Source organism: Peromyscus leucopus, chromosome 3, assembly GCF_004664715.2.
Source record: "Peromyscus leucopus breed LL Stock chromosome 3, UCI_PerLeu_2.1, whole genome shotgun sequence".
NCBI classification, from domain to species: domain Eukaryota; kingdom Metazoa; phylum Chordata; class Mammalia; order Rodentia; family Cricetidae; genus Peromyscus; species Peromyscus leucopus.
In genome coordinates this window covers 126,079,350-126,093,682 of record NC_051065.1, presented here as the reverse complement: position 1 = coordinate 126,093,682, position 14,333 = coordinate 126,079,350, and the positions used below count along the sequence as shown (strand labels likewise).

Genomic DNA, 14,333 nt, shown 5'->3' with positions numbered 1-14,333 from the left:
GTGTGTGGTCATTCAGGTGATTGTGTGTGGAAGGGGCAGGGGGTCATTCAGGTGACTGTGTGTGTGTGTGTGTGTGTGTGTGGTCATTCAGGTGACTCTGTGTGTGTGTGTGTGTGTGACGGTCAGAGGAGAGCTTGGAGGAGTTTGTTCTTGCCTTTCCCTGTGTCTGTGCTGGGGATGAATTCGGGTGCCAGTCTTGTCGTCAGATGTGTTCCTGGGCGCCACCCTGCACCCCCTTCACTGCCTTTGCGGGTTTGGTTTGACTGATGCATTCCTATTAATGAGGTTTTCTCTCATTTTATTTCAGAGTGTTGGGATTATGTAGGGTTGGCTCTTGGGGAGAAAAGCCTTGTGATGTCATTGGAGCTTCATGCTTGTCTCTGGGGTTACTGCCTGATGGCTTAACTTCCCCCAGAAATAGGTATATTCCTGGAGACCTGCTTTAACTTTGCAGTCAACTTTGAGAACTCTGTTTCTTTAAGCACTTGCCATTTTGATAAAAATTTAAAATTATTTAGAAGTCTAAAGATATAATAAGGGAAATTTTCTGTTTTAAAGCTGTGATTGTTGCCATTTGTGTATATTTGTATTTTACCCATTTATTGGATTAGCTGCTATATTTTTAGCTCTGCTTTTGAACCCAGAATTTTAAAAATTAGACCAATTATTTTATGAATCTTTTAAAATTCCTGTGTTATCCTTTTCAGTTCTCTTTTCCTACTCTAATTTTTCTTTTCCATTTCTTTAGTTTGATCTGTAAAGAATTAGTTTTTGTTTTTTAAAGTTCCTAGAATATATATGTATGTATACACATCTACATCCTTAATTACTGCTTTATGTACATTGCAAATTCCGGTAAGTAATATTTTTAAGGCCATTTATTTCTTAGATATTCAATAATATTCTTAATTGAAAGCAGGTAATTAGAATTGTGATTAAGTGGATAATGGGACAGGTGGGATGAGCCTGGGAAAGCTGGTCTTCGGTGTGTGGAAAGGACACACCATCCTGGTGTCCATTTGCTGCTGTGTTTCCTCGTATACCCAGTGCCTCTGCTCAGTTAAGTGCTGTGTCTCTGTCAGCTTATTTAAGCATTCACATGTAAGTTTGAGGTTCATGTCATTTCCCACTTTTGTAAGAGGAAACCGTGACTTGAAGGGTTTGTGTAATTTGTCTAACGTGCCTGGTGTTCACATTGGAAGCCAGGTTGGACTTCCTAGGTTGGCTTGTGTTTGGGCAGTGGTACTGTGATGTCATAGAGGCACTGGGCAGTGTGGCCGAACTGTAGGCGCTCGCAGTGCAGTGTGACTGGATGAGGTAACACTGGCTTGGCAGACCCAGTGTTGAAGTTAATGGAGAGTGAAAGATGAGGCTGATGTGGGCTGTGTGAAGTGAGAGCTGACTAATATGCCTGTGGGACATCTAAATGGATCCTCGTGGTAATCAGGTGAGTGACTGGCGTGAGAGGGGCAGGGAGCACAAGATGGGAACTTGGTTTTCATTGCTTTGTGGGTCGTAGGAGGCTTAATAATGGGCTTGAAGGTGGTAGAAGGAAGCGGAAGTGTGTGTACTCGAAGTCCAGAGAGTGGGATGCGTGTTCATCAGAGGACTAGCTGCACCTTAAGTAACAGCTGCAGGAGACTGGCCTGGGTGGGAGTGAGGGAGGTGGAGATGGGCTGCAGTCTGCCGAGGAAGTGTGGTTATGAAGCGGAAGGTAGCATGGTGGTGCCTGTCTGAGGCCAGGCCCGCCTCTCTCCTCCTCATTTTTCTTCTGTAACCTCTTCTTGCCTCTTGCTTTTTTCCCACTTTCTTCCTTCCCATCCTTCACCATTTCTACCTACTGTCCCCTCTCTTTTCTCTCTTTTCATGTGACACACTTGGATATTCAGTGTTTGAAGAATTTCCCTTAGGACCACATGACATCTTGTCTTCAATCATGACTGTAGATGTGAACGGCAGGGATGGGGAGATACTCCAGCATTAGGGCTGTCTTGGTCAGGGTTTCTAGTGCTGTGATAAAACACCATGACCAAAAGCAACTGGAGGGGGCAAATCTTCACCACAGTCCACCACTGAGGGAAGTTGGGGCAGGAACCTGGAGGCATTTGATGATGCAGAGGCCATGGAGGAGTGCTGTTTGCTGGGTCATTTTTCATGGCTAACTCAGCCTGCCTTCTTCTGCCACAGAGGACCACAAACAAGAAAGGGTACCACGGCCTTGCCCTGCCCACGGCCTTGCCCACGGCCACCCTGGTGGGGTATTTTCTCCATTGAGCTTCTGTCTTCCCAGATGACTCCAGCTTGTGTCAGGTTGACAGAAAGCACAAGGGTGGCACTGCTTAGAGTCTGCCTGTTAACACATTGTGTCCAGGACATTTAATATCTGAGATGACAGCCAGTGTGCTAAACGCTTTCAAGCTTGCTTTGTAGTTTTGTCTGCTTTACAGAAGATGTGGAAGGACAGGAGGACAGGCTACTCACTATTGTTCTGTGCTTAGTATGACTTTGTGATGCCAGGCAGTACTTTTGTTCATGCTTTTCAGAGTTCATAATATGTTATCAATTAAAATTCAGAATGAGAAGCTGGAATGTTTTAACATTTTTAGAGAATTCACTTTAGCCATATGTAGAGAGGATTTGGGAAAAATTCTGAGAAATATATGGCAAGTTCAACCTTTATTAAAGTTCTACTGTTTTGTGTTTGAGTTGAAAAATTTAAATACAATACAAAATTGTGCAGCTAGACATACACACATACACACACATACACATGCATACACACAGACATGCTCATGCACACAGACACGCTCATGCACACAGAGACACACACACCCGTGCACACTGATTTAAGTTTAGAAAGAAGTTAATTCTGTAGCTAAATGATTTCCTTTTTTAAAATTAATTTTCTTTTGAGAATTTCATGCATGGTTACTATATTTACATCTTCTCTACCCTCTTATCCAGTGTGTAACATGCTCTTACAAAGCCACAACATTATTAGATACAATAAAATTTTACATAATTAAGAGTTCCTTAAAATAGCAATCAGAAATCTGTGCATTTGGCTCGTTAGTACTCACTGCCTTCTATGTGTCTTTCTTCAGGGCAACACGCAATTGTGAACCACCTTCAGTTTGTGGTAGGACCCGAGGACAGAGCCACTGATGCCAATGTGGAATAAAGGTCATTGCAGTTAGGCCTTGGGTGTGTGAGTGAGTTGACTGCTGAAGATGACTCCTCAAATTTCAGGGCATATTAGATTCATTTGAATTTTGGAAGCATTTAAAAATAAGATAATATAAATATCTGCTTTTTCCTCATTTGTATTTTTGGTTTTTTTTGTACCTGTGAATCAGCTTCTTCCATAACCTTCTAAAGAGAGCCTTAATCACGGTGTAACAGTGGTTTATTATGGATCTAATAGCAAAATTGTTTCCAACATTACTTTTGTGGAAACAATCCAGTAAGTGAAAATTGATTTTAACATGAAAACTTTAAAAAAAATATTACAAAAGAGGAACTTCAGGTTTTCACAGCAGTCCTCCCTCCGTCTCCATTTTCCACAGTGGATGATTAGCTGCTGAGCTCTGTTAGATTGGAGCTAGGGCCACTGTGTGTGTCAGTGTCTCCCGGGCCAGTGTGTGTGACAGTGTCTCCCTGCACCCTCCACATTCACAGCACTCCTGGCCACACCAGGCCACTGTGTGTGACAGTGTCTCCCTGCACCTTCCACATTCACAGCACTCCTGGCCACACCAGGCCAGTGCCCCTTTACAAAAGTTCAGTCAACTCTCCTGAGTTAGTGAGTGGATGTGCCATGTTGTAGGTTGAATATTTTCTCTACTGGGAAATGAACATTTCCAGTGGGCTAGGCTGTGTGTGTGTTAAAGACGTTAAAACATGTTTGCGACTCATGTGGAGACATCATGTGTAACTCAGAAACACTCCTTTGGATTTTAGACATTAGCCATAAAGGCTGGATTTCTCAACTCCACTGCACCTAACTAACTCCTGCACCCTTTCCTACCCGCCTGTGCGTCTCTGTTTGGTCTCTGACACCCCTTTTGTGCTTCTGTCTTCAGTATCCGGAGTGCGTCTCTCACCAGCTTCTCCGGAGCTCATTCTGGACCATGACCACTCATCGCCATCCTCTGGCCGTCTCCCTCCAGATGCCATCATTTCAGCACCAGATGATACACGTGCAGACAGTGGCCTTGTGAGTCAGACCATCCCCAAAGCTCAGGTGAGTGCTTTCGTCATTCAGAAGGAAGCTTGCTTATAGAAACTGCATCTTGACTTAATTCATGTCCTTCTTTTTAAAACAGAATTTTCCGAAAGAGTTATTTCTGTAGTAGATAGAATATTCTAATTTTGAAGCCAAGACTTAGAATTTAAAAAAAAAAAATGCTATATAATACTGTTTTGTGATGTGATTGCAAAAGACTTAAGTACCTTAGTTATAAAAGTTTGCTTTGAGTGTCTCATTTATTAAAACTGACTGAGTACTCAGGCCCATGGCTCCATTTAGGGGGCCCAGAGGACACTGGATTTAAAAAAGAAAGCTAGTTGGCAGGACTTGTTCCATAAACATCCACTGAGCTTAAAGGCTAGTACAGAGCCCAGAGCTTCCTGGGTAAATTCCTGAGGAGTTCCTCGATGCTGAGTGTCAGCTCCTTCCTCAAAGCAGTCTTCCGGTCACCATGGTAAGTCCTGCTGGGGCAGGCTAGAGGGTGCAGCGGTTGAGAGTACATAGGGCTCTTGCAGAGGACCTGAGTTTGGTTCAGCACTCACGTCAAGCAGCTCCAGGGGATGCCACCTCAAGCACACACAGACGCCCACACACAGATACCCCTACTCCCCCAGGTAAAATTAAATCTTAAAAGAAAGAAATGTACCATTGATTCTCCTGTTGAAAGGTGAGAAACTGAGGCACAGAGGAGCAAATTCCCTACAAGAACATTGCTGACAGGCTGGAGAGGTGGCTCAGAGGTTAAAAGCACCTGCTGTTCTTCTGGAGGACCCGGGTTCAATTCCCAGCAACCACATGGTGGCTCAGAACCATCTGTAATGAGATCTGATACCCTCTTCTGGCCTGCAAGCGTACATGGAGACAGAACACTGCATACATAATACATAACTAAATCTTAAAAAAAAAACAAAAAAACAAAAAAAACATTGCTGGCAGGCTGCAGAGACAGAGCTGGGTTTCACTAAGTAAACTGAGGCACACAGGGTAAACTTCCTACAAGAACATTGCTGGCAGGCTGCAGAGACAGAGTTGGGCTTCACAGCTGATTTTTTGCCTACTTTACAATTTAACTGTGTGTGAAATTGCATTGGAAGAACATCCGGCCTGCCTGTACTCAGTTGGCAGCATTTCTGCCACCAAAGTTGATGCTTTACTGTAGTAAACAGCTGTGCATGGTTATTAAAATGGACTTACCTTTGCATATGTTATCTTGGACTTAGAGATTAGTAACAAAAAAGAATAATTGTTTTTGCATTTCGAACTTAAATTCAAAGTTAAACTTCAAAAAGGGAAATAATTATTAGAATTGTTTTTCTTTTCTTGGAGTATTAACATGTTTTTTAGGTACAAGAGCATCTATTTCAGTTTTAGGGTAAAAGCCTCCAAAGACAGCATCATCATAGCGTATTCATTTAGGTATTTGCAGAGCTAGACATCATGCTGGATACTGGAGGCAGGGTTCCAAAACTCAGTTTTAAAATGTCAACTGCAATTTTAAGTAACCTGTTAACTTTGCTAGAAGTTAATAAGTTAGCATCATTAATAAATATGAAATTCTGAGTTGAAATTAATTCTAAATGAATCCTAGGTCGGTGTATACATTTCAGAATGGGTGTGTTTCAGATGTGTCTATGCTCAACTGCATTTTTGTACACAAAGGTTTTAAGTATTTTAATGTGTTAGCAGTAATGCAGTAGTGAGTACTGTAGATATAAGAGGACTTTTCTTTATGCTTCAAAGATCAGGCTATTGTAATAGTCTGAAGTCTTCTGTTGATTCACTTAGAGGGGAGATAATTTCATTGCTTTCAATACAACTTAATTCTGAATGTGGTTTACAATACCCTTTGAACATTTCCTTAAAAGGATGGTCTAACTTTTCTCTGTCTGTTAACACATGGTTTAGATTCAGCAGTCAGCACACACACATCTGAATATACCACTTTTTCCACTTGGCTTAACGGATGAGACAACCCATGGAGCGCTTGCACTGGAGGATGACCCCGAGGGTCCTGGAGCCGACGTGTCCCACTCACAGCTACAACAAAAAATATCAAGTCTGGAGACTAAACTGAAAGCATCTGAAGAGGAAAAACAGAGAATTAAAAAGGTGTGTGTGTGTGCATCTGCCTGGGAATGTAGAATTGTTATGCTAGCAATTTGACATCAAATTCAACCTAAAGTGGATTAAAATTTCACCAAAGACTGTATAGTCTTCCCTGGGGTGGAGGTTCAGGTCAGTCACATCAGATAGTGAGTGGAGGCACTTTATTAGAAGCTGCTAGTCATGGGCTAGAGAAATGGATGGCTCAGTGGTTAGGAACCCTACTGCAAATAGATCCAAGTTTGGTTCTCAGCATCCACATCGCAGCTCACTCTCTGAACTCCAGTTCCATGCCCTCTTCTGGCCTCCAACAGTTTCCTGTATGCATGTAGTGCACATACATAAATGCAGGCAAACACATACATAAATAAAAAACTAAATAAACCTTGAACAAAAGTCTCTAGTGAGTGGTTGGCACACCCATGTGTTCAGCATCTGATTCAACCATCCATACATCAGGGACACATCTTCTATGTGCTATGGGTGTATGTTTACAGACCTCCAAAGTAGCTGAAGATCTTAGTGTATATGGTAGGATATGTGTAGGTTATATGGAAATATCCTGTTGTTTTTTATAAGGGTCTTGAGCATCCTGAGACTTTGGTGTCAGCAGGGACCCACATGAACTGAAAGGAGGTTGAATGTGGTTCTAAGGCATGCACAGATTTCTCTGGGGCTTTTTGTTATTTCTTGCTCCTCTATGGCTTACATTTCTGTAGGCAGTGTTATACTTGGTGTGTGGATTTTAGGTTTGCTGTGTTATCTTATCCCTTTGGGAAGTCAGGTACTCCTGGGGTGTTTGAGCACAGATGTTCAGGGAAGGGACTGGTGTATGCTCTCAGCTCTTTCTGTCCTTCCATCTGTCTGTCTATCTATCTACCTGTCTTCTGTCATTTATCATCTGTCAGTTATCATCTCTCTACATCTTCATTCTCTCTGTTTCCATCCATTTGTTCACCCATAAGTCTGTCTGTCTGTCTTAGCCAGTTCATCAAAAGTACTTTCAGAGATTGGGTCTTATTCATTGTACTCATTGAGACACTCTTGTTCTTATTTACTCCTTGTTTTGTGTTTGTGGTGGGTGCCTATACATGGTGTATGCATGTAGGACATGCTCATGTGTTCTGTAGAGGCTAGAAGTCAGCTCAGGAAGCCTTCATCCATCACTCTACACCGTGTGTCTCCTGACCTGGAGCTCACCATTTCCACTAAGGTGGCTGGCCACTGGACTCCATGGATACCCTAGTCTTTGTCTCTCTGTTCTGGAGTTGCAGATGTCTGTGGACACACTTGGCTTTGTATGTGGATATGGGGGTCTACACTCAGGTCCTTCATGCTTGGACAGACAGCACTTTGCCCTCTAAGCCTCCTCCCCAGCCCCACTCTTAGACATTTATGAATTTTAATGTTATGTCAGTATTTGATATTGGCCTAGAAATTAGTTAACTTTGGTAATTTCCTACATACATAATTCTTAGACTTTAAGCATTTTTTCCTAATTTTCTTCCCTGACAAATATTTTCTGTGTTTACTAAAAAAGTATTTTATGCCATGGAACATTGCAAGCTTGTGTTTGGGTTCCTGGTAGGATGTGGATTCGCTGATGGAGAAGCACAGTGTCCTGGAGAAAGACTTCCTGAAGGAAAAGGAGCAGGATGCTGTGTCCTTTCAAGCCAGATACCGTGAGCTTCAGGTGAGCAATTCCTTAAACACACTCTTGTTTCCAGACATGTTCATTGACGGTTCTGAGCGAGTGAGGGACATGGCGAAGGGAGTGGTCTCCTACATTTAGTCTGGGAGGAACTGGAAAGCGGCATTTTCAGTTGTCATGACTTTTTGGGATGCTGGCATCAGATCACTGACTCCATGCTGAAGTGCACTAGCTTATAGAAGATGCTTGCAAATAGAGATTTGGAGAAATTGGGGAAATGGAGTTTGTTAGGGTAATGCTTTCTACTCTTAGGAAGTCATTGTAGGTAGAAGGGTGTCAAACTGTGGGGCATTTGGACTGGGAAATACCTGTTGTCTCTCTGCTTGCTGCTTAGTTGCTGAGCTTGTTCCAGGTTTTCCTGGGCTGGGTGCTCACATTGCCTATAGAGTAGGGTGGATGGTCCAACTCACATTTCCTATAGAGTAGGGTGGACAGTCAGTGCTTTCTTATACTCAGATATCTAACATGTGCTTCTTCTGAAATTATTGAGAGTTAAAGAGGAGCCGGTTTATTTTGCTAAGATGGCAAGGGTGGTAGAGTGTTGGCTGGATCTCTAGTGTCCACAACATGAAGCAAACTGTGGGAAATATTTCAAGATGTGCCAAAAGTAGAGTATGCATGTGGATCAAAATCACTTCTCCAAAAGAAATGTCAGGGTGTATAGTTCTAAAACGATACGCTTATTCTGGAAAATATGGGCAGTATACAACAAAGAAAGCAAAACTCTTACTACAGGGAAAATTAGAAATCATTTCTCATGATTTCGAACATTTGGCTTTTAATTTTCAAGTTTAAGGAAACCTGCCATCCTCAGGTCAGCATGGGATGCATGCTAGCAGAAGTTTTGACTGACCCAAGAAAGAGGAATGAATAAGTGGAATGTGATTAGAACTTTAGCTGACTGTTTAAAATGTGAAGTATTGCAGCGTTCTATTGTTTTTGTGATACATGCTCATTACTAGGATAGGTGGGGAAGTGTGAAAACGGCAGGGTACGTGGAAATAAGACCGATGTGATAGCCAGGGAACAATGGGGACACCTCCCCTTTCCTGCCCTGTCTAGAGTGTGCAGACGGAGGAGAGGAGGAGAGGGAGACAGTGAGTCAGCTGATCTTGCTAGACTCTGAAGGGGCTTTCCTGGAACTGAGTGGAGTGTGCCTCACTCTCTCCAGCATGGGTCCCAGGTCTCCCTTCTGTGACCCTGCAGTGGCTCAGCACCTCCACAAGCACCAGGGAGATCTGCTGCCTTCTCAGAAAGCACGGAATGGTGCTGTGTTTAAAAATGTTAATAAAGGACTCGGCTAGTTCCTAAGGCTTCATTTCTAGTAGTTGTCAGCTTGGAGCTGTGGCCAACCTGGAGCTCTCAGTGTAAGTCTGGAAAGACCAGGCTTGTTGTGTTTGTTCTCTATGGTGACTAAGTTTCAAGTGAGTATGCCTTCATTATGGCGCTGTCACATCATTAGACTTCATTCTGATTCTTCCCCATTCATTTTTCTACAAAAGTGCTTTATAGTTACAGGAGATTGAATATTTTCTGCTTGAGAATTAAAGCAAAATTAAAAAAACACATCCAGAATGTTGTGGGAAAGTGAAGTATTTCAAGGACCTTAGGTTTACGTATATAAATGGGTTTTTATAGCATTAGGTCACCACCCGTGTTCTCTTCCTGACTTTACAGACTTGTCAAGCTTCCTAAGAGTGGGGATTATTCTCACTATTGTCAAACTTTAAATATCCAAGTGTTGAACCCTTGGTCTCTTTGCCTGACTCTGTTGTAGTCACATTATCTTGAGGCCTTTGGTTATAAGCGTATATTAAATCGGTGGTTTCATAGCCCTAGACTTTTCATTTGGTAATCTCAGGTCTGCACAGGAACCTGAAAACAGCATGCTTACTGACTGAAGAATGCTGAAGGAAGTTGCCCTGTGGTGTATCAGCTGACACCTGCTGTACTTGGGTAGTTTTTATGTCGTAGAAGAGGGAACCTTAATTGAGAAAATGCTCCCACCAAACTGTACCCTGGACAAATCCGTGGTGCATTTTTTGATTGATGATTGTAGCTGGGTGTAGCATGAATCTTAAAAAGTTCTTATTAATAAGATCAAACCCGGACCAGGTATTGGGGTGAATGCTGGAAGATCAGAGAGACAGAACAAGCCACAGCTAACCTCAGCTGGTTTTGTTTCCTCAGACTGGATGCTTCTGTGTCCTCATCCCAATGGCTTTCAGCTGAACTGTGCTGCTAGAAGCCTGAAAGCTTAACCAGCCAAATGCTTCTAGTTCCTGGTCCTCACGCCTTACATACCTTTCTGCTTTCTACCACCACTCCCTGGGATTAAAGGCTGGCTTTCTGGGATTAAAGGCGTGAGTCACCATGCCTGGCTGTTTCCAATGTGGCCTTGAATTCAGAGATCCAGAGGGATTTCTACCTCTGGAGTGCTAGGATTAAAGGTGTGTGTACCACCATTTTCTAGCCTTTGTATCTAGTGACTGTTCTGTCCCTGACCCCAGATAAGTTTATTAGGGTGCACAATATTTTGGGGAACACAGTACCACCACCACAGTTGGGTCTGATCCATTGTGGGTGGTGCTACCCCTTGGGCTGGTGGTCCTGGGTGATACAAGAACACAGGCTGAGTGAGCCATGAGGAGCTGGCTAGGAAGTAGCCCTCACCTGTGTGTTGTGCTTCAGCTCCTGCCCTGAGGCTCCTGCCCTGAGGCTCCTTCCTTGCTTTCCTTCAATGATGGACTGTGATGTGGTTGTATAATCAGAAGAAACCTTTTCATCCCCAAGTTGCTTTTGGTCGTGGCGTTTTATCATGGCAGTGAAGACAGACATTTGTACCAGAGAGTGGACTATTGCTGTGACAGACCTGACCATATTTGTGAGTGGACTGTGGAAGAACTTTGGTCTGGAGAAGCCATTAGTGTTCAGAGCCTAATGAACTATTGTGAGAATGTAGAAGATAATGCCGAGAGCAGTGTGGGCAACAGAGGCCTGGCTTGTGAAATTTCAGAGTGAAGTTTGAGAGTCCCTTACAAACTCTACTGGGGTATCCAATGTTTTGAGTTAGGAGCCACTGAAGTGAAACTTGCGCTTTTCTGGGACAGCCAATACTAGTCAGCTAAGGCTGCAATATCAGCTGCAATCAAGAAGAGACCAGCACTGCTGAGGTCAGTTCTTCCAGGAATGGATTCTCAGGAACAGCGTACAGAATCTTTGGTCCAGACTGGGCCAAGGCTGTGCTTTGTGCTGGCAGATGAACTTGGTTGTATGTAAGTGTCTCTCAGGTGGTGCTGGTTTTGAAGGCATAAAAGGGAACATGGGGAGAAGGTAAGGCTTTTACCAAGTGGCAGGTCAGAGTCTGCAAAACGAACCCAGGAGGGGCTGTTGGCGAAGGTTCACCACAGCAGCACACACTGGCACTTAGACAGTTCCACAGTTTAAATTGTTAAAGAGGGAAGTATTCTGTAAGAAAAAATTAATGCTCCAGTTTGAACCTGCCTTACACAGAGGTCTCTAAGTTCTCGAGATGATGTCTCTGACAAAAATATATTCCTGCTGTATATTCATGTAGTCTTAAAAGTTCTCAGTTATTTAAATTGCTGTTCACTCAGTGCTAGATGCAGAAACTTCCTGGCCCTATAACCCAGAACCTCTTGAGACTGATGTTTCTGTAAAGACTTGTGCACAAACATTTCTAAATGACAGAGTTGTAGTCATTGATGGGTTGGAGCTTTGCTTTATAAGATGAAATAACTTTTTGAGCAGCACAGTTCAGCTGAGAGCCATGCGGATATGAGGACTCAGAGGCTTCCAGTCTGAGGAAACAGGATCAGCTGAGAAGTTGGCCAGGTGAGGTTAGGTGTGACTTGTTCTGTCTCTCTGATCTTCCAGTGTTCACCCCAATACCTGGCCTCAGGTTTGACTTTATTAATAAGACTCTCTAAGATTCCTGCTACACAGTGGGCCTCATAATGTATGATTGGATGTTGCCAGCCACTGCGCCTGCCCCGGGGATGTCTGTGTGCTCCACTGTCACCACTGGGCTGTGTCACACGGAGAAGCACCAGGGGTGCAGGGTGTGTTCTCAGTAGTTGTGTTCTGTAATTTGGGAAGTGTTCATAATAGATTGTTTTTTATTGTGTCTAATGCCATTGCCACAAGAGGGAAACACCGACTTGTAATGTGGCTAAGCCTTGCTCTCACCCAGTGGCAAAGGAACCTGTTATTTTTGAAAACACCAGTTTACAGTCCCTAGGGAGGCTTTCTCTCTACTTATCTGAGGTTAGACCCTGACCTCAGCCATTCTAGATCAAAGCCACAGACCTCAGTAGTGGATGTGGAGACGAGTTTGGGGCAAATTCTCATAAAATCTATATAGTTTATCTAGTGGCTACACCACAGAGACTTTTCTCCTCAATTACAGAGTTTCCTATAGAACACAGAGGAAGAGATGAGTCTGTGTCCATTGTCAGAATATGGCAAGAAGTTGCGCCCAAGCTTAGATATCTGAGAAAACTTTGGGAAGGGGTAGATGTTTCCCAGTGCTGTGTTTCCATTATGATCATTTGAAGGATTTTAAATTTCAGACTTTTTTCAGTTGAAAGCATGGAATGTGGAAAAAGGTGAAGGATGTTTGCTGTGTCCATACTTGGTTTGATGTGCTCTGCCCTCTAAATGCTCGCTGTTGAGAAGGCATGCCTTAGCATGTCTGTCTGAGGAACAAGGGCATTGGGGGAATGAGGGGCCACTGTTAGAGGGTGATTATTTAGGTCATACTAATTTTTGAAGTTACTTCATGAGACAGCATTTTTTCAACCTTTGGCTAAGGTTGGTGATGACCCTACCCTATTTCTGTTCCTTTCTTGAAAAATTAGACTCTTGTTGCTGGGTTCCTTGTTTCACTGCTTCCTGTCTGTAGGGAATGGAGGAAGCCCCGAGTGAGTGAAGTCCTGAATGATTGATTGTGTGTTGATGACATGAGCTGGCATGTCAGGGACCCTGATAGAGGAGTAGAAAAGCCTCCCCTTGGTGTTGGAGTTGGAATCTATGGAAGATAGGTATAAACGGAGTCTCGATAGTTGGGGGCCCTCAGGAGAAACTAATCATGCAAAAAAGGCCTGGCCCTTTGCTCCTGTACTTCCAGCCTCCAGAACTGTGAGCTATTAATTCTTAGTATTTAAGCTGTCCAGTCTTTGAAAGTTCATTAGATTGCACAAGCAGTCTAAGAAACGGGGCAGAGTTGTTGACTTTTAAGTTTCAGCTTGTACTATAGTTGTCCATTTAACATACACGGTTTATCCATCTGTGCTAGGCTTGGTTGATACCAATTTTAAAGTAAGATTAGAGCACTGTTTAGTTCACAGTATAAAGCAACTATGTGAATTTACAACTTGTGGAATTTTTCATTAATTATTTTTTTAATGGGTATTATGGGATTTTCATCTGCATGGGCCAGAAGAGGACATTGGATCCCCTGGGATTGGAGTTACACACGGTTGTGAGCTGCCCTGTGGGTTTTGGGAATTGAATCCAGGTCCTCTGGAAGAACAGCTAGTGCTATTAACTGCTGAGCCATCTCCTCAGCACCAATTTTGTGATAGAAGTATTGCTAATGTTTATTTCACTTCAAGCCAATACATGCTATTATATAACATCTTCCAAAAAGACACTTCTTGGAATGTAGCTTCTGACATTAGATAGAGATCATTACTGAAAACCACAGCCAACCAAAATGCAGAGTCGTGGAGCCCAGTCCCAGCTGATACATCTACAATACAGCTCCTGTATCTGAGGCTCAGGGAACATTGCAGAGGAGCAGGGTGGGAAGATTGTAAGAACCAGAGGACCAGGGAGTTTGCTGTGAAGAATTACTGTATTTTGGAAAGGTGTTAAGAGATGAAATCAGTAGATTTAAAAAAACCTTTTTTATTTTTATTTATAAACTAAGAACAAATGCCTTCTTAGCTTTCCTTTTTAAAATTGCTTAGTAATTGACCATTTAGCTGAAAATAGCTGTTTAAAATACAAATCCCTGAGCTTGGGGATTTAGCTCAGTGGTAGAGTGCTTGCTTAGCAAGCACAAGGTCCTGGGTTCAGTCCTCAGCTCTGGGGAGAAAAAAAAAGACAAACAATAAAATAAAAATCCCATGTGTGGTTGGAGCTTTTGAAGTGGAAGTCACTGATGGAACCTTCAGATCGTCAGAAATGATGGTATTTAGAAAAAAGTGTAACCCATTTACTTTACACTAACCCTATACAGTGTGT

General features: G+C 42.9%; 1 protein-coding gene across 6 annotated transcripts in view; it reads left to right on the top strand.

Moving 5' to 3' along the window:
• Ccdc91 (coiled-coil domain containing 91) overlaps window positions 1-14,333 on the top strand; it is a 175,052-nt gene that overhangs the window by 58,475 nt on the left and 102,244 nt on the right. For 4 of the 6 annotated variants that reach the window (XM_028891644.2, XM_028891643.2, XM_028891641.2 and 1 more), the window contains exons 4-6: window positions 4,083-4,243; window positions 6,155-6,358; window positions 7,941-8,045. In XM_028891644.2, the coding sequence (XP_028747477.1) occupies window positions 4,083-4,243; window positions 6,155-6,358; window positions 7,941-8,045 (470 nt within the window). Of the gene's footprint in view, window positions 1-949; window positions 1,448-3,104; window positions 3,184-4,082; window positions 4,244-6,154; window positions 6,359-7,940; window positions 8,046-14,333 lie in introns of those variants that run through there. The other 2 variants (XM_037203971.1, XM_028891645.2) reach the window with 2 other exon arrangements.